Source organism: Monopterus albus, unplaced genomic scaffold (assembly GCF_001952655.1).
Source record: "Monopterus albus unplaced genomic scaffold, M_albus_1.0 scaffold382.1, whole genome shotgun sequence".
NCBI classification, from domain to species: domain Eukaryota; kingdom Metazoa; phylum Chordata; class Actinopteri; order Synbranchiformes; family Synbranchidae; genus Monopterus; species Monopterus albus.
This window is the reverse complement of record NW_018128262.1, coordinates 111,768-131,077: the sequence shown is the minus strand read 5'-3', so window position 1 is coordinate 131,077 and position 19,310 is coordinate 111,768. Positions and strand designations below refer to the sequence as shown.

Genomic DNA, 19,310 nt, shown 5'->3' with positions numbered 1-19,310 from the left:
GTGGTTAGGATCCAGTACACGCCGCGGCACCATAGACCTGGGGTAAGGTCTCCAGCCCCTCCAGGGGCTAGACGAAGAGTATGTAAGATGAGCCTTTAGTCTCACCAACCGCCCACTACGCCGGCCACGCCGACGAAAACGTTTCCGCCAGGGGAACAAGGCCGAGGCCCGGAGCAAGTAAGCCGGGATCCCCGATAAAACCGGGGGAACAGTTCCTCGTCCGTCACGTCCAAGCACACATAGATCCCCGCCCTTAGATTGAAGGTCCAAAAGGAACCGGCGATCGTACACCAGCAGAGACTCCGTCCTTGATACATTGACAATTAAAAACGCCACAAACAGCAGCCAGAATGAGAGCAACAGACGAGCAGCCGCACACACTGGCGCCATCTTGCCCACAAATTAACCAAAGTTTTTTGGAATGACAGGAGACAGGGAAGAAAGGGAAATGCATTAAATTTGTAACTGTTTTAGGGAGTCTTACACCTTCATGGGAGTGGTTTGTCTGTTAGCAATATTAGATGGCCTGTACATCATTCCTTCCTTACTTTTCCTTCTGAAAAGTTGGCTTTGAGGATGCAGGAGGCTGCTGCCAGACTCAGGCATTATGCACCACAGTAGAATTCCCTCTTTATTCTGCTCATATTGAGACTTGGTGCTGACTAGATGTGGTTGGATGGGCTGATGTTTTCTCAGTCTAGCCTTAACTCTAAAACCAAGACTTAACCCCCCAAACAGCCCGTTGACTGTCTGTCAGGTAGACAGTTTAAACTGGTGCTCATAAAGAAAAGTTCCATATTTGCAGATGACAAGAGATGGTTTTAAAGGTGTCTGTGAGTTGATGGAAAATCTTTATATTCAAATAAGACAAACATATTAGTACAGGACAAAGCACATACAAACATTATTGGAAATGTGCTGCTGTATGACATTTGTCTACTGGGGCCACCGTATATTAGTGACTTCCAAATGCACAAACTTGCATGAGACCAAAACACTATTTCACCAGTGGAGCCCAGAGGCTATTTATCCACACAGGCAGTAGCTGCTATTTCCTGGCAAACCAAAAGTTGGTGGTGTGGTAAATGAAATTGTGATTTACTATTTTTCTGAAGCCATTGTTTACAGAATGCATGCAAAAAGAAAAATGCGTTATATAAACAATTCATAAAGGACAGATCAAAGAAGGCGGAAGGAAAATATAAGTCATATAAGAACAAATTAACTGAGATTTTGAGGAGATGTAAGAAACTATATTACTCTAAAGTATTAGAGGATAATAAAAATAACATGAGAGGTACTTGGAATATATTAAATAAATTGATTAGAAACAGTTCCAGCAAGAGTAACTACCCTCAATATTTTATGGATAATGATACACCGGTTAATAGATTGGAGGATGTAGTAGATAAGTTTAATAGGTTCTTTGTGAATGTTGGTCCTGGTTTAGCAAGAAGCATTTGTACAGATGATACATCCGTCACTATAAATAATAATACAATCGAAAGGAACATGAGTTCTATGTTTTTGAAGCCCATAGTTGAAAAGGAAATTATAGAGATAGTGAATAAATGTGGTAACAAAACATCTAGTGATAGTGATGGTATCACTAAGACAACTGTTAAATGGGTAATTGAGGGAATATGCAAACCATTAACCCATATTTTTAACATGCCGTTTCGACTTGGGCAGTTCCCTAATAAGATGAAAATTGCAAAGGTTATCCCTCTGTATAAATCTGGTGATAAACATAACTTCACAAATTACAGGCCGGTTTCTCTGTTGTCACAATTTTCAAAAATTCTGGAAAAACTCTTTAATAACAAATTAGATACATTTATTGACAAACATAAAATCCTCTCTGATTGCCAAGACGGTTTTAGGTCGAACCGATCAACATCTTTGGCCATTACCGACCTGATGGAGGACATGTTAAAGTGGTTTTGTTTGCTGATGATACTACCATTTGGGCATCTGATGAAAACCTACGGCAACTTTCGGTAAGGGTTTCAGAGGAATTTGTGAAGATAAAGAAATGGTGTGATAGTAATTTACTATCTTTGAATTTGGAGAAAACTAAATATATGGTATTTGGGAACCGTAGACCACATAATGAACTTCAATTGAGAATTGGGGGTGCCAACATTGAACGAGTATATGAAATTAAATTTCTGGGGGTAATGGTTGATGACAGATTATCCTGGAAATCTCATATCAGACATGTTCAGCATAAAATAGCTAAAAGTATATCGATATTGGCAAGGGTTAGACATATGCTGGACGTTAAAGCATTGCGGATTTTGTATTGTTCATTGATTTTGCCATATTTGGAGTATGGCGTTGAAAACTGGGGAAACACTTACAGGAGTTCACTTCAACCATTGTACATATTACAGAAGAGAGCGATAAGAGTTGTGTACAGGATGGGGTATAGGGATCACACAAATGCAGTTTTCATACAGTCCAAATTGTTGAAGTTCTTTGATTTGGTGGAATATAAGACTGCTGTGTTTATGTATAAAGCCAGGAACGACTTATTACCTGGTGGAATCCTAAAGTTATTTGGTGAAAGGGAAGGGGGATATAACTTAAGGGGTCACTTAAATCTAAAAGTTCATGCTATACGTACAACCAAAAAAAGATTTTGTATTTCTATAAGTGGGGTCAAATTATGGAATAATTTAAGTGTGGACATGAAAAATAGTACTAGAATTGAGGAGTTCAAATATAAATATAAATGTATGTGTTATACAAGATATATGCAAGAATAAGATTTATTCAAGAAGGCATATGGAAACACTCTGTTTTATTTATGTAGAGATACTGCTTGCAGCCAATGATGCATGAAATTTGTATAATATGATGTCATGGGGTAGGACTGGATAAGTCTGACTTCGTACTCCATTCAAACATGTAATAGGGTAAGCAAACTGATTTTGGATTAGCATTGGTTGGATATTTTATAATTATGTGTGTTGTTGTTGTCATTTGTTTTGTTCTGTTCTGCATGTTTGAAAGAATAAATCAATCAATCAATCAATCAATCAGTCAATCATTGTGTTCTCAGCTGCATCCTTTGACATGACAACAGACCATTAGGCTCATGTTTTGTTGCTGTATTTCCTACTGCTTCATCAGGACTATGTAGGAAAGCAGTGCAGCAGCTGTTGCACCACTTGCATTTCCTTTCTTGGGCCTGAATGATTAATGTGGACCAAACTCAAGATGGACTCTTGACCAGGGATGCCATAGCATGGGTAATTATTACAGATAGCAGCACAGGAAGTCTTTCATTTAACAAAACTACAGAATATCATAAATACTGATACAAACTAACCAAATAGCCCTGCCTCAAATGCTGTGTTACGGAAGCCTAATGTTCAATTTTTCTTGATACGCTGTCAGAGAGGATAGATTCATCATATTTGAGGTTGACACTACTACTGTTGCTCCATTGCATTGCACTGCTTTGCAAGGTCCATCCATCCATTTTCTTTGTCTGTTTATGCTGTTCAGGGTGGCGTGAGGCCGGAGCCTGGCAGGCATTAGATTAAAGGCAGGGTATACCATGGACAGGTTGGCAATCTGTTACAGGGTATGAAAACATTTACGGTACTGTATGGAACATGTCATTGACATGTTCTGATACTGTAAGGATCATTTGTCAGAGTTTATAAACACATTTGGGAATTGTTTGAAATTCTCCACAGCCTGAGGTTCAGGACAATATTAAAAAAAAGTTGTGAAGTTCAATACCCAGTCTACCTCATGGTGGAAAATAGAAACAGGTACAAAAAGGTCAAGCACCTTAACAGGCACTTAATAAATAGATTTTTGATCCAGAATATAAAATATTTTCCAGAGGATGACTTAGCATCCAGATACTGCTGAGCCAGGGCTTTGATGAATTTCCTCCAGACTCTCAAAGAAGAAACTCTGAGAAACGTCTCATCAGAGGTTCACAATTTACTTGGTCTTCCTCTCCTGTTTTTGTCTTTGCCCTTTCCGGATTCTTCAGATTTCTTTATAACAGCTTGAACACCACATCTGGAGTATTCGGTTTGTTTGCTGATTTTTTCTAACTTTTTTTTTTTAATAGTGTCTACTTATTTCCTATATTTTCAAGTTGTATTCTGTATCTGTCTCTCTCTCGGGATGGGCCGGAGGTCATAGGGCCCACCCCACTGTAGGGTTGGGGTGGCCAGCAGGGTGGCCTTCCCAGCCTTGGGGGCTGTGCCAGGGTCCCAGAATTATCAAAATCCAAGTAAGCCAGTTTAAGGCGATCCACGGAAATGCCGCAGACATCCGCCACCCAGTGTTAGTCGCCAAGTTCATACACACGGACACTCACGGCTGTCGTACAACGATTGCAAAGGCCCCCTGGTGGGCATCATGGTGGATGAATATAAAATCTGCTGACCGCAGGCTAGTGGCAGCATGTGGGCAAGGAAAACCATGATGTGACATAGGACTGGGGGTGAAAACCCTGGTGTTCTCTGGGAGTGATGTCTGGTGCAGCATGGGGGCCAAGGGGCTGTAGTGTTGGGAATGAAGTGCCCAGGAACCCTTAAAGGCCAGCTGCTTCCTGTACATCTAAGAAATCACAGAGTTGTCTCAGATTAAAATGTGTTTTTCCACAGAATATGTGACTAAAGGACCATGAAGGAAGAATTTCTGTTATTTTTTTGCTATAAGTAGTGGCTAAATGTACAAGATATCAGTGTATATGCTGTTTTAAGTGTTACACTTATGGTTTTTGAGCTGTATCACTTTTTACTATTTTATGTTTCATTAATACTTGTTGTCATTTTAGTTTTCGTTGTTGCTGACTCAGCAAATAAATAAATAAACAAGTAGAGTTTTTAACAATGAAATGATGAAATGCTGGGCTTACATACATGTATTCAAGAATAAATCTTAAAGTAAGCAGAAAACAGTAAAAAGACAGTAACAGGCAAACTTTGGTCCTTGTGTTGCTATGGAAAATGTGCTTGAACAGCAGAAGTCTTCTACAAAGAATGAAAGAAAGAAGCCAAAAATATGAACTCCTTAGGCAAACTAAAATAAACACATTCCATGACTGGGAATGGAAACACAGAACGTGCAGTGCAGTTAAAGTTTACTGAGGGCAGACAGAGTGAGTGAGGTTCTCAGCACAAGTAGCCTAAACAAAGTCAACCATCAGACTGTTTATTTTTGCCTTGTGAGATGCTTTCCTCTTAAACTGGGAACCAACTAATAGTTTTCTCACACCTTCGTTGATGAACAAAATGTGCTTCATCTGGTTGATGGGGACACACTTAGCCAGCTACGTGTGTGTACATGTGGCACATGTTTATACAGAGATATACAGAGAGCTGCACTAGCACCGGGAAACTGTGAGTAGGCAGGAACAAGCAGAGTGACTTCCCACAGTCTGACGGTGGAAATAAAATCAAACTCACCAGCGTTCATTGTTTGCTTCCTTTATAAACTGGATGGGGTCACCGGTGTCCAGAACGAGGTCCTTGGTTTCATGAGACTCACAGGTCAGCTGCACCCGGTAATGACTGCTGTCACCCTACAGAACAAAATGACTGAGTCAAACTGTATCCACCCATTTTCATTGTGGACATCTTACCAGGTTGGTGGAATATATGGATTCACTAAACCCTGATGCTGGCAAATAGCTCCTCAGTTTCAGTTGACTATAGCTTTTGCTGGTTAAACTGACAAATGCCATTAGTGCCAGAGTATGTAGGCTGAAGCTACCCTGTCTAAGAGCCAAAGTGCAGCCCTGTTATTGCTTTGGCATTACCCAGCCATATACTGTAGACATACTGCCTCTCTTATGACTGCAAATGTACCAGGCACCTGACCTGCTATGTTTTGACCCCTCACTGTCGTAACTCTCTCATTTCTAGGCTCTGAAACGGGCTGCCCCACTGACCAATCAGACACAAGCTGGGTCAGACTCTATATTTAGCATGTCCTCTCAAGCAACCCATGAACAGGCATACAAATACTATGACTTTCCATTTTTCTACTTTCCATTGTACATTGATCAAACATCCATTTTTTATTTTAAAATTTTTATATAGAAAATCTAAATCCAATTGATAAGCTTTAAACAGATTCTTTAAGCTGCTGTTTGTTTATAGAAAAATATCGATCAGTATCATCAGACTGGGTGCAAACTGCCTCCTCTTGACACGCTTTGACAAATTGTGGACTGTACTAACACTGTAAAGTCTAGAAGATTACAAGGTTTTGAGTTGTCATCAAGCTGCTCCCACAGGCAGACACACATTTTTCTTTCCTATTGATAAACACAAAGATCTTCATTTGTCATCTATTGCATAGTGCAAAATAGAGTGCATGAGCGTGCCACTGACATCCCAGTGTGTGCACTACTTGTGTGCCTTTGTGCCTTTCCACTGTTCATCACACAGATTATAATACATCTCAAAAAAACTGCCATACCCAGAAGACCCCTTTCATCCCTCCTCTCTCCCTAACTTCTTAAATGTCATTCAGCAGTGCCCGCTGCTAACGAGACACACATCCAGGGGATACACAGTAATTAGGCAGCTGAGGGGTCGTCTTTCAGGGAGATAGGCAGGGTATTTAGAAGAAATGAGGGGAAAATGAATAAGAGAAAACCAGGGATGAGTGGAGAGCTGCTGAGGGATGGAGGGTGATCAGAGAGTGGTGGATGCCACAAGCTGAGGAGCAGAAAGGGTTAGATTGAGCTACTTTTTTCACTTTGGCCAAAGTATTGTATGACAGTGTTGAGTGGTACTTAAGTCTGGCCTTAAGTAAGAATAAAATTATTTCCAACTTCAGCTTTTGCTTAGTTTCGCCATTAAATACATTTTAGATTCCAGGGGATATTAAGGTTAAACATTATTACACTTTCTACCATCGGTGAACTGCATTATCCAGTATCACCTACATTTTTATCATTGCTTTCCTCTTCTGAAGAGTTGGAGGATTCCTCTACACTAGAGGGGATCGTCTCAAAGTCTTCAGTGTCTATGGAAGGGAGACGCCGCTGGGTCCAACCTGAAAGGAATCATTATACATTATTAACCACTAAAAATGGACTCATAAACAAGGCAGATATTACTGTGCTGCGGCTGGTGGTTGTGCCTCACTGACAGGAAAGCAATGTCGCTGTGCACTGTAATCAGTCTGACATCATTATGAAAGCTCGATGAGTTTGTTTACAAGAATTAAACCTGTAGTCGAGCTTCTCACAGACAGGTCCATACAAGCTTTGTATGAAGCATTTACTTTTATTTATAAAAGGATATTTCTCATGGACACACTCTTGGAAAGCTTTGCCTGCAATAGGAAATAATAAAAGCAGAAGTCTGTGAGCAAGGATTTTGAAAATGGCAGCAAAAATAGTACTAGTTTTTTGCTCAAATGCTGAAATGTTTGATGCCATGAAAAGTGAATAAGGTATAATTTGAGTGTAAAAATGAATTTACTTTGTACTCTGATTATAAAGATTATAAAGAGGTGCTGTTTGTCCTGTAATACACAGTCCAACAGCAATTTCCTCCTGATATGACTTTCATCTAACACAAATGGCAGAGAAAACAAGAAAACAATGAGATTCACAAGTGATTGGCTGAGTTGCCAATCAAGAGCCCACGCGATAGAGTCCCTGTCTCTGTTTGTGTGCCCTGCTGTAGCTTGTTGGTCGAGGAGCCGAGACTTCTAGTCACACTACTAACCTCTTTTAAAAAATAATGTGTTAAATTAGATCTAAAAGTTGTGTTATCAGCACAGGGGGCACACTGCAGTTGTCTGAGGCTTAACTGTGGCTACCACTTTGTATATGCACTACTGGAGTCCTGCAGTGCTGCAACTGTCACAGAAGCAGTAGACCTTTTAAGCATTAAGCAGAATATAACAACTAAGTCAAGGCCATTTTTATTATGGTGCTGAAAATAGGGAATGAATTTTGAAGAAGAATTTTGTGTTCTAGAGGAGCCTTCTTCTTTAGCTGGAGTCAAAGCTTAGCACCTAGCTAGACAAGAACATTGCTAATGTGGAAGCAGAAGACCTCGGTGCTTTTATCTCTACCCAGGTAAATAATCATCATGACTTCAACCCGGAGACCACAGCTGACTCCACTCTCTTACCAATGATAAATATATCTTCCCCTAACCTTAGCCAATCAACTATAGTTACCAAAACTAAACCACAGGATCATGGTTAGGTGTATCACGTGCATATAGAGAGCACTGTCAAATGACCTATTTTATTACTCAGGCATAAAGACCTGTTGACCAAAGTACACACATTCAGTTACAGAACACTCAGGCTGTGTGGGGCCATTTAATGGACATGGCTGGTAGATGGCTCAGGTGGAACTACGGGTTACATTCCACCTGAATTTTGGAACATGTCTTTAAGACCAGCCTGAAAGGAGAAGTCACAATGCTGCAGAAACATGAAGTTACACATCAGGAGTGCTGAGAAAATGAAACACCGAGCCAAAGAAGACTGTAGCTCGATTTTCTCCTCAGTCCATCAATACATGCAAGTGAAATCAGTTCAAGAAGACTGTGGACACGAGGTCTCCTCTGCTGTTACCTGGTTGGGAGGTGGATCTAGGGACAGCTGAGATGCGACCAGCAATGGTAGCAGTGCTACTAGTCATACTCTGATGTTTCCCGACCGCAGCCATAGCACCTCGCAAAGTATCTGGAGGGAAGCCACATGCATCCTTGTCATAGTGATCCCTCAATAATCGTTCAACATTGTCAACCAAACAGTAAAATGTGAGGGTCTTGATAAACAAAATGAAATTTAGTCCAATTTATATTAGTCAAGAGAGCAGTACAAATCTATGCATGCAAAAATTGACAGTCAAAAGGCCTAATCACCAACAAACCCCTCACCGCACTAAAACACACACACAAACATGCTTTTTCGGATGCTTCTTCATTTGACACCCATGCATGTTGAACCGTCACATCATGAATCACAACATGAGTCAACACAGCAGGCAAGAAATGAAATATAACACATGAACAAGCACATAAATAGAAAAATCACAAAACAAGCTGCGTCTGATGAACCAAACAGGAGGCCCAATGTGCTCAGAGCCTGTACAACACACTCATGACATATCTTTGCAGGTTCATGTACCTTCATAACCAAATGGAGTGGGATCACTCTTTATCTCATGTCTCTTGCTTTTTATGCTAACGGAGAGGGGGCCTGGTCAGAGGAAATGACACATGACAAGAAACTTAGTTAGACACCAACATTTCTGTCTGTCATGTCAAAGAGACATAAGAAACTGGACTTTTTGCACACTAAGGACGTCAACAGGAAAATCACAACTAACGTCCTTGAACAACAGTACAGTGAAAGGAAAATGAAATAACTTATTTAGGACTGCAAATAAAATGTAATGAAACCAGAGATATCACACAAATGTACAATAATATGTAGGTACATTTAAGAAAAATGGTCTGTCTCACCAATACTGTTATGGTGGAGAGCAAATGTAAATAAAATGTCTGTACTCTCTGTTGCCAACTATGTTCTATGTTCATTAACCCAAGACCTGGTTTAGAAAATTGTTTCCCACTTTACAGTTCAAGCTTAAAACGTGCACTATTTTTTGTCATTGCTATTTCGCTTTTGGCTGCCAGTAAACAAAAAAACTGGGCTGGACCTTCAGTAAATAAAAAAAAAAAGGTTATTACATGAAAAAAAAACTATAAAACTGGCCTGAATGGTCTATATTTTATGAAATCATAACCTAAAAAATGTCTCTAAGTGCAACTGAATTGTTATTTGTAATACTGGCGACAGTTTAAAATATTGACCTTTCCACTTCCAGAAACCAAAGTTTGTGGATTAATCCTAACATCATGGTTAATGAAAGAGTAAGGCATCTCAGAAAAATGCATACTGGTTGCCTTTAATGCTTTAATTCTTTAATTAAGATCTAATTAAACAATATGGTTGAATAAAATCTAAACACCTGAACTTTTACAACACGCACCATAGAAAACTCTATTATTTGATTAAATACATGCATTGTAAGACAAGTTAGAGGATACTATGTAAATTTGGGATCTAGTAGAAGAGTATATCTTCTCCCTGTAACACCCACTGTGATGCTGTTAAATAAGTATCTTAATAATTACAACATTGTTGTTGTTATAGGTTTTATTATCATGGAAGAGCTGCTGCTGCTGCTGCTATTACTAAATAGTAAGAATAACATACATGACCAGTGGTACAAGCAAGTATGAAGTACATTAGTCAATGAAAACCTGACTGACTGGTGGGTGGAGAGGGGCCCAAAGGGTCGCTACATCTACTGACTGACTGTCCTGGGAGTCACTGTAATTTATTATTGTTAATGTACAACATACTGCAGTATCCTTTCTATATTGTTTATTCATTGAGAATGGCCTTTGTGCTGCTAATACACAAGATGTCCTTGTTCCATTGTGATACTGCATCACTATTATTTGTTCCTTTTGTTTTTTTTATTTGTTGTTTATCTTAAATACACAGGCATCAGAATGAGTGCTATGTATCAGCAAGGATATTAAAAAAGGAAGAGAGAGAAAGGTAATAATGTGGCATAATGTAAAATATTAAACAGTTATTGCATATTTCTCAGCAACAGCATTTGTGTTCATGTGTTTTCTATCACTGGTTTGTTTGTCTTGACGTGGGTGTAATTTTATGTAATTGTGATTTATGATCTTGTTTTGCGTATTTAAAAAATTAGATGCTAACATTTTAAAAAGGTGAGATTTACCCCCAAAGCTTCTTTCCACAATGTTTTAAGTATGTTTTATGTTATTCAGACATAGGTGCAATAAATGCCTCTTTATGCAGCTGAATATGATTTGCACTTTACCGCTGTAATAAATGAACATCAAGAGTATAGAAAAGTGGGAGTCCCTATCACTTCTCTAAGTGGCTCTGTTCTCATCATTTCCATTGTCTATTAGATAAAATATAGAATTCCTGCTTCCTAGATTGCTTCATATAGTCTGAGAAAACAAAGTGAAAAATTGCAGTACTGTGACTAATTTATCACGCTATAAATAAAGTTTATATTATATTATTTCCCAAACTGTCTGGCCTAAATCGACAATATATGTTGTTTGTCCCTACCTTAGAACGGGACGCCCTGTCATAGTAACAATCACAAACACAGTTGGAATTATGGGACTGTCACAGTTCCAATAGATTTAGCCACAAAAAGGGTTTGTTAGGTTTAGAAAAAGATCCTGGTTTGGATTAAACAACTCCTTCCTTAACCTTATAGGACCTTTGCAGCCAGTGGGAACTACAGTGCTCACATTGGTTTTTCTTGACTGAAACAATCTTGACCTCATGTAGGAAGAAATAAAAACAATAAAAGCATATAAGAGTGAATGGAAAGGGAAACTTTAATAGTTCTCTTCTGGTTTTTTCTAATTCCTCCTGGTCTCTGTCTGCTGGAAATGTCTCATCAGTATTCATATGGTAAATTACAGATCTGCTGCCACCTTGAATGTCACCCTACCTTCCAAATGTCATTTTATCAAAATTCTTATTTCCTAACTGTCACTTTTATAAAAAGAATATGTATGTCTACTCATTTGCAGCTTTTTCCCTCTCAAACTGTTTTGATCCACAGCAAAGGCTTGACTTTCTGCAGGCATCTCATAAATACCAGGAGAGCAGTAAATGGGGAAAAGGTCACAAGATAAAGGCTTTTTTGCCCCCACTCTGTACATGGAGACACACACAGTACAGATTCAGTCTGAGTGTGTGTTGTGGACCTGGCATGTCCTGAAGGGTAAACCCACCTCAGTACTGTTTCTTCATCTTTATTATCGGTTGAATACCTATCTAATATATTTTAATGAATGTATTAATAACTGGCCTTTTATCTGGGGCAGCTGTGACCTGAGGTTCCTGCCTCAACATGACCCTCAAATTTGGTTTTATGAATATCGGATGGCTGTGTACTAAATGCTGAAACATTCTTTGATTTTCAGACATAATCTGGATATGACTAGTTTGTGTGAAACATGACTTAAATCAAATATTTTCTTGCCAGGTGGCAGTGTTGCCTTAATTTAAAGGATTCACCTAAATAACACCTAAATAAGGCTTGTGATCCTACCAGTAAAGCCACCCTGGTGCCTACTGATATTTCTGGTTCCACTTGGTTTGTGCCTGAGGTTACTCACTGCAGTGGCTGCACACCTGGCCTGGTTTGATTGCACAAGGTAGTGGTTTCTGATCTGACTGTGCCCCTTTGATCACACCTGTTACGGTAGATGACTTTTTGTATTAAATCTGAAGTGTCACTAGCTAGTAATATTAACAAATGTCTTTACCGCTGGACACACTGGCCTATTAGCTTGAACTCTGTTTCTGTAGGTTTTAACCAGTTTATCAAGACCTTTTTAAGACCACACTGCGCTGTCCATCTTTGGTCGCCACTCAACCTATGTTACCTCACACAGCTCCCCAGATGAGTGCTCTCTGATAGATTCTGACCAGGCTGCAAAGTCTGTTCTGCTTTGAAGTTGGTTTAGTTTGGTAGTTTTATTACAGTGTGATTAATACAAGCTGAGAAAAAGAACTACACCATGGAACCATTTTTTCACAGGCTGCACCAGTGGCACCTGCAGGATTATATTTCACAGCACGCACAAGAACATAGCATAGATTTTGTTATTAGGAGAAACCTTTCTCATTATAACCAGATACTTTGCTCGGTTTTAGGGGATACTTTTACAGTAAAACATTTTTCACATTATTACGACAGTTACAGTTGAGGGCAAAAGTTTGCATCCTCCTTTATGAAATGTTCTCTTTGAAAACCCGTGGGTTGATGTGAAGAGGGCTGTACACAGCAGACAATCAAGCAATCAGGTAGACCTGGAACAAGTAGGCCATGTAGAGTGGTCTAAAATTACACCTGAAATACGTAACACAAACACTGCTTAGAGGGAACTCAGAGAGGTTGGAGGAGGTTAGGGAGGACATACAAAGTATTAGAGAACATTTCATAAAGGGGGATGCAAACTTCTGCACTTTCATTATTTTACTATAACTTCCATTTTATACACTCTCTGACCATTTTTGTTACTTCTGTTGATGAAGGAACAGTTGTACAGTTGTAGCTGAATGTGAGTTAGATATTATGTTGATAAGAAAAGAATTCTGTTTTACTCTTTAAGTAAGGGGATGCAAACTTCTGTATTTCCTGGTTATAATGACATAGTGTAGGCTATTTTGTCATTACATCAACATACAGTATATTTTCATAAGAAGATGAGCCCTGCACAGCTTGGAGCGAGTGCAGCATGCTCTCTGACTTTGAGCATTAGTTGCTCATTCAGTTTAGCAGCCTCTCTCATCCACACTCTCCCACCAACCTCCCACAGAGTGAACAGCAGGCCTCGAGGAGGTGTGCTCCAGCAGGTCTGAGAAACATTGATCTGACACTTAAATATTGAGATAACACATGAATGCAGCTCACAAGCCATGATAAATAAAAAATACCCTGCACATGTTCCACTGATACTACAGGCAGGTGAAGTCAGTGCGTGTCACCCACTCTAAACTGTGCAGGTTCACATCAGGGACGAATATTCACTCTGGGGGTGCATGATTGTCAGGTCCGCTCCGGCGTGACCTGCCTCTCTTCCGCCTTTCTCTCCTCTGCTCTCTTGATCCTGCGGGATCTGCACCTCAGCTGCATTGCATTCCAGTAATTAGTAACTCGTTTTGTCGGTACGCACAGCTGTGGTGCATCCTGATGATTACCTTCTTCCTTATTTATACCTCTGGCAGACGCTCCGTCATCGCCGGAGCATTAACTTGCATTACCTAACATAACTTGCATACCCCGTAACAGCCCGATATTCGTGGTATGTATTGTGTGACATTTTGCTTTCCACGCTGACAGTGCCTGTGCTGTGGATTGCATTTTGTACGTTGGTTATTTGTTTTGTGTTATACGTCTCTGGACATTCCACGCTGACAGTTCCTGTGCTGTGGATCTCATTTTGTACGTTGATTATTTGTTTTGTGTTATACTCTCTGGACATTCCACGCTGACAGTTCCTGTGCTGTGGATTTCCCTTTTCGTTTGCCATTCCTCCTGGTTAGTTGTCTATTCACCTGTCCGTCCTGATCCTCCCACTCTCCTGTTTTCTGCCGTTAGCTTGTCTACTTCCCTGGTTGTCCTGGTCTCCTCCACCATCTCTGCCCTACTTTGCTGGTTTCTGTACATGGACTATGATACGTTGTTTTGTTGTTATTGTGCATTTCCCACCATTAAACCACCTTTTTACTAGCACCTGGGTCAGCCATCTTGAGTCCTATCTCAGTTCTCCCTCACCCTCCTGGTGAGTGGGACTAAACCATAAGTGATATCATCTTAGGTAGAGAGATAGATAAATATAGAGTATATAGATATATCATATTAGGTAAAAGATAAATAAAGATATATAGCTATATATAGATATATATGCTTTATGTTGACTGTACAATGGCTGTATTCACAGTGCGTACAGGATCATGGCTGCAGGAGCCACTGGGCTGCACTACTTTTCCCCAGTAATGCACTAAAGTATGAAGATTTTTAAGGCATAAAATTCAGAATATTTTTGAGTATTAAGGACCAGCAGATACCCAGTAGGTCTTGCTGAGGATTACCAGTGGTCACTGCACCCGGCTGTGTCCTGGGTTCAGTTGCACATCTTACTGCAAAAACCATATGGCTAAAGAAGTCTGCACCCTGGCTTACTGATGAAACACATTTTTACATAGACCTGCTGGAGATTGTAATGAAATTGACAAAATCAAAACAGGAGGTTTTCCACCCCTGGTGACAAATGTGTACTGAATTACAAGCATGCTATAGCCACTGTTAGAGGAGCATATTTCTCCTGCTTAATCAGTAAAATAAATAGGTTGCCACTATAGCCAGGCTTACTCAACAGCAGCCATCGCTTAACTGCTCATCCGGTACAGCTCAAACTTTTCTGCAATAAGGTAGATGAGATTAGATCATCTCCAGCCCATCACATTTGAATTGGTGAAGCCATTCATTTACTGTGAGCTGAGGGATAGATGCTGCAAACTCAGTTCTGTGTGTTTTCAGAGAATGGATCTGTTTCTATTTGTATTCAAATAATTCTGGTTATCTGCTCAGCCAGAGAAACCACAGCATACTGGACTGTACATGCACAGAGGTAAGTTGGATGAAACTAAAACATTTTACATATTGATGTCTTTTCTTAAAACAGAGGGCAGGGCATGTCATTTACAGAAATGTTTTTGATGTGGGAGAAAAAAACACATTAAGGATGTTAAGATAACAGCATTAGTTTATTGTGTGTGATTGTAAAAGCGAATGTGAAGAGAACAGAAAAGCAAGAAAGTATAAAAATGGCAAAACATGAAGCGAGGAAGACTGTACCTTTTGTGCGTCGTGTGGCGAAGGAGGATGACGAAGAGGAGGCGAGAGAGGAAGTGAGAGAGAAGCGGCGGGGGACCTCTGCCTCCTTAGCAGCAGGCTCTACAGCCAGAGAGGTGTCAGGATGGAGGAAGAGACATTGAAAGCAACAAACAGGGAGAGACAGAAAAAGTGAAAGATAAAAAATGAAGAAGCAGATGAGGATGGAGGGAGAGATGGGGCATTAGATGGAGTGTAAACAAAAGAAAAACAGAGAATAAAAGAAGGGAAGAGGTTTTGTTTAATATTTTTTTAAATCCAGTAGGTTGACACATCAAAACACAAGCTGTTTAAGCACTTGATAATAATAATAGCAATTTATGTAATAATTAGTTATAAAATGTTGCATCATGGAAAATAACAGTTCAGCAAAGGAAAGAAGAAGAAGGAAATGCATGAAACCAACAAACAATCTATAAAAACCCTTTTAACTCAGCGTCCACTCCCTCCTTTTACTAACTGAGCAGCACCTAAACAAATTCACAACTCCCTTCATTTGGGGTTTCAAAACCATGCTTCCCAGAATTCATGAACTAACACAGCAACAGCAGCAAGTGACTGGGGTCGCAACAACAGAATCATTTGCGAAAAATACATAGCAGGCTGGCAGAATGTCCACGGAAATGTTATTTAGCAACAATGTGACACAGCAATATTGTCCTGACTGCAACATGAAGTCTGAACTTGGACGTCCACTGATGTTCAGCACGGGGTCAGTAATGGATGTCTAAATGGAGAGAGGACATCTAAATAAGAAGTTTCATTTTGAACCTTGTAAAGATGTCTGATGGATGTCCAAACTGAACATACAGAAGACATCCAAAACAACTTCTGGCTGCTCAGTGGACCACTTTTCCAAAGTCTGACACAGACGTCCTTGGCACATCTCTGTGTTTAGTGGGTGTACGTCACAGATTTCCAAAATAAGACTGGACCAGACACCTGAATATTTAAACTAATGTATACGTCCACAGATGTAGAAAGAAACATCAAAATACTGAACTTGTATTAGACGTCCAAAGACATCCAAAATGAGTCATATCCAGAGTCATATCGGGATTTGAACCTCTACCACGCACTTCACAAAGGATAAATAATAATGAAGACTTGGACCAGCCGACATGATATAGACGTCATATGCACGTCTCTCCAATGTCAGGGGCTTGCTGGGTGATATTTCCTAATCCTCACATAAATATGTTGACACGTGGCATTTCAGTAAACTGTCAGGCATTCTACTTACAGAGCTAACATCCAATGAAATGTACACAAGAGACCCCCCAACCCCAAATCACAGATTAGTCTCATTAGCAAGTGTGGCTGGCTTGCCTACTGTGACATGGGAAGGAAAACCTGGATTCAAGGCCCGTCCTCCAAAAATATTAATATGGTTTGAAATGTCAAGAGGGCTTGAACATTAGAGGGTGACATTTAGCACAGTGCTGCCCTCGCCACATTGGTCAGGTTTTCTCTCTGTTGTCTATCACCTGCTATGTCCCTGTGTCTTCAACAGTACCCCGTCCCTCCTGATACACCATGAACAGATAAGAAAAAGGGAGCAGAGCTACACGGGAAGGGTAGACCCGCTGGACAACAACAAGACACAGTAACACAGAAACTGATATAATACCTGAGGAAGAAAAAGGAGAAGGCAGTTGTGTAACTGGAGAGTGGACATTTGACTAGACAGAGGCTAGATAGATGCTGCTGTTCAGGATGATGATGAGTATTATGATGACATTTTCAAGTAACAGATGAAGAGGACAATGGAAAGACAGTGAGAATGATAGCGTCAACAGAGATGCCAGTAATGGAGGTGGCATAAGCGAGTACTTGATGTGTCAACATCATACTGTTACCTGATGGCAGAGACCTCCTGTTGGCAAGTCCCTGTAATGTGAAGCGTTTCCTAGCATTAGCTGCTGAATGGCCTGATTGGCTGGCAGAAGCATCAACTGAGTGGGAAAGCAAGACGGCGCAGGAGTTAGTACAGCACAGCCAGACAAAGAGGACAAGGACTTGAGCGTTGTTTGAAAATGTTAGTACATCTTGGCACCTGTACTGGTCCCAGTATGATAACTGAAGTTAACTGGGCATCAAAATAAAACTTTTTGATGCCCTAGTTTGCTATGTTGCTGGCATGCCATTAGTGAAAAATTAAAAATGTAGGATATTGTTTGAATAAAATATAGGCCAATTTTTTTTATTACAGTAATTTCCCCCTTTATCAGATAGTACTGATATACAGTCAGCTGGCAGTTTATGTATACGAAGTTAAAATGAATGCAGTGATGCAATGTTTCTAAAAATGATGGCATTCAGTTTTTGCTCAAACTGTTTCAGAGAAGTGTTGCTTTGAGTATATGATCATTGTGGGAGAGTCAAGAGAGACAAGAATCTTTATTGTCATTATGCATAGCACAACAAATTTTTTTTATTATTTTTTTAAATAATATGTCTGTCTTAAAAGACAGACATATTATTTACATAACACACAATTGTATAAGTCAATATAAAAATATGAACTAATAAAAAGGGATTTATGTGACTGTAAGATTTGACTGACCTAATCAGGTCAGCAGCATGTTAGCAGCAAGAGTGTAGTAACATTATAATGTGCAGCTCAGTGCATATCTCAGTCTTTAGGAAGAGGTGTGAAGTCCAGTGTTCTGTGTCTGTCCATAGGGGGGAGGTTGTGTGTGTGACTAGGGGTTGGGGGGTGATTGATTTCACAGCTCTGGGGAAGAAGCTGTGTCTCAGTCTGTTTGTTTTAGTCTTTATATTCCTGTACCTTTTCCTGGAGGGAAGAGGCACAAACAGACTGTTGCCTGGGTGGGTGGGGTCTGCAGCAATCCGTCCGGCCCTCCTCTGGATCTGGTCAGTGCATAGTGAGTCCAGATCCAGAAGAGGACTCCCTACAATGCCCTGAGCTGTTCTCACCACCCGGGTCAAGTCCTTTCTCTCCTGTACAATGCAGCACAGTTTGTGTAGAAGTTTGTGAGCAACTGAGAGGAGAGACCAGCACGTTTCAGCTTCTTGAGGAAGAAAAGCCTTTGCTGGGCTTTCTTCACCAGGTAGATGCACCGTTGTTTGTGCTGCTGCTGTACTGTATTGCATTTTAGTGACAGGTGTTCGTATTTTTGTCCCCACCATTTCTATCAGTGTGTCTGGGCTAAATAACACAAGTAGCTCTCTGTATAATGCAGCACAGTTCAACAGCTGCACAAACTAATGCACCAGCATCATGAAGGCAGAATGAGTTGCAGGACTGTTGCCAGGCACTGCCAAGGTACTGTATATCGCAATATAAATGAAGTCATTATTTCTGCTGACCTTAATGATTTTCTTAAGCTTAAAATTCTCCATTAGAAGATTCAAATGATGATGTTATATGACAAAATCAATTTAAAGAAAAAGCCTAAATTTGACCCTGCCAAGGAACTTCAAGTCACTGCAATCCCCTATTTGACTTTGCATCTGTAATGTATCTTTAACACTGGAAATGGCACTTTGTATTCTTTATTTGGTAATGATGTTTAGTTTGTGGTATTCCAAACCTTTGTCGGCACATTTACAGAGGTAAGAATACACCACCGCTCTGTTTCATGTAGTCTGAATCGAGTCACTTCATAGCCAAATGTCACGATTCGGTTCCGTTGCTTCCTGTCCGGCTTTTATTTTGACATTACTTCCTGTTTTTGTTTCACCTTAGTTTCGGTCTTTTTACGTTCTTCATCACTCACATTAGTTTCACCTGCTTTGTTATTATGTGCACCTGTTTACACCTCTATTTAGGCAGCGTCCTCCCACA

The 19,310-nt window shown here is 40.1% G+C and overlaps 1 protein-coding gene across 1 annotated transcript in view; it reads right to left on the bottom strand.

Annotated features, from left to right (window-relative positions):
* The window catches only part of LOC109951381 (guanine nucleotide exchange factor DBS-like), a gene marked incomplete at its 5' end in the record, with an annotated part of 148,395 nt that overhangs the window by 19,423 nt on the left and 109,662 nt on the right, over positions 1-19,310 (bottom strand). Inside the window, 6 exon segments of the mRNA XM_020585859.1 lie at positions 5,445-5,560; positions 6,935-7,044; positions 8,590-8,700; positions 9,148-9,219; positions 15,464-15,562; positions 17,359-17,454. Of these exon segments, the coding sequence (XP_020441515.1) occupies positions 5,445-5,560; positions 6,935-7,044; positions 8,590-8,700; positions 9,148-9,219; positions 15,464-15,562; positions 17,359-17,454 (604 nt within the window).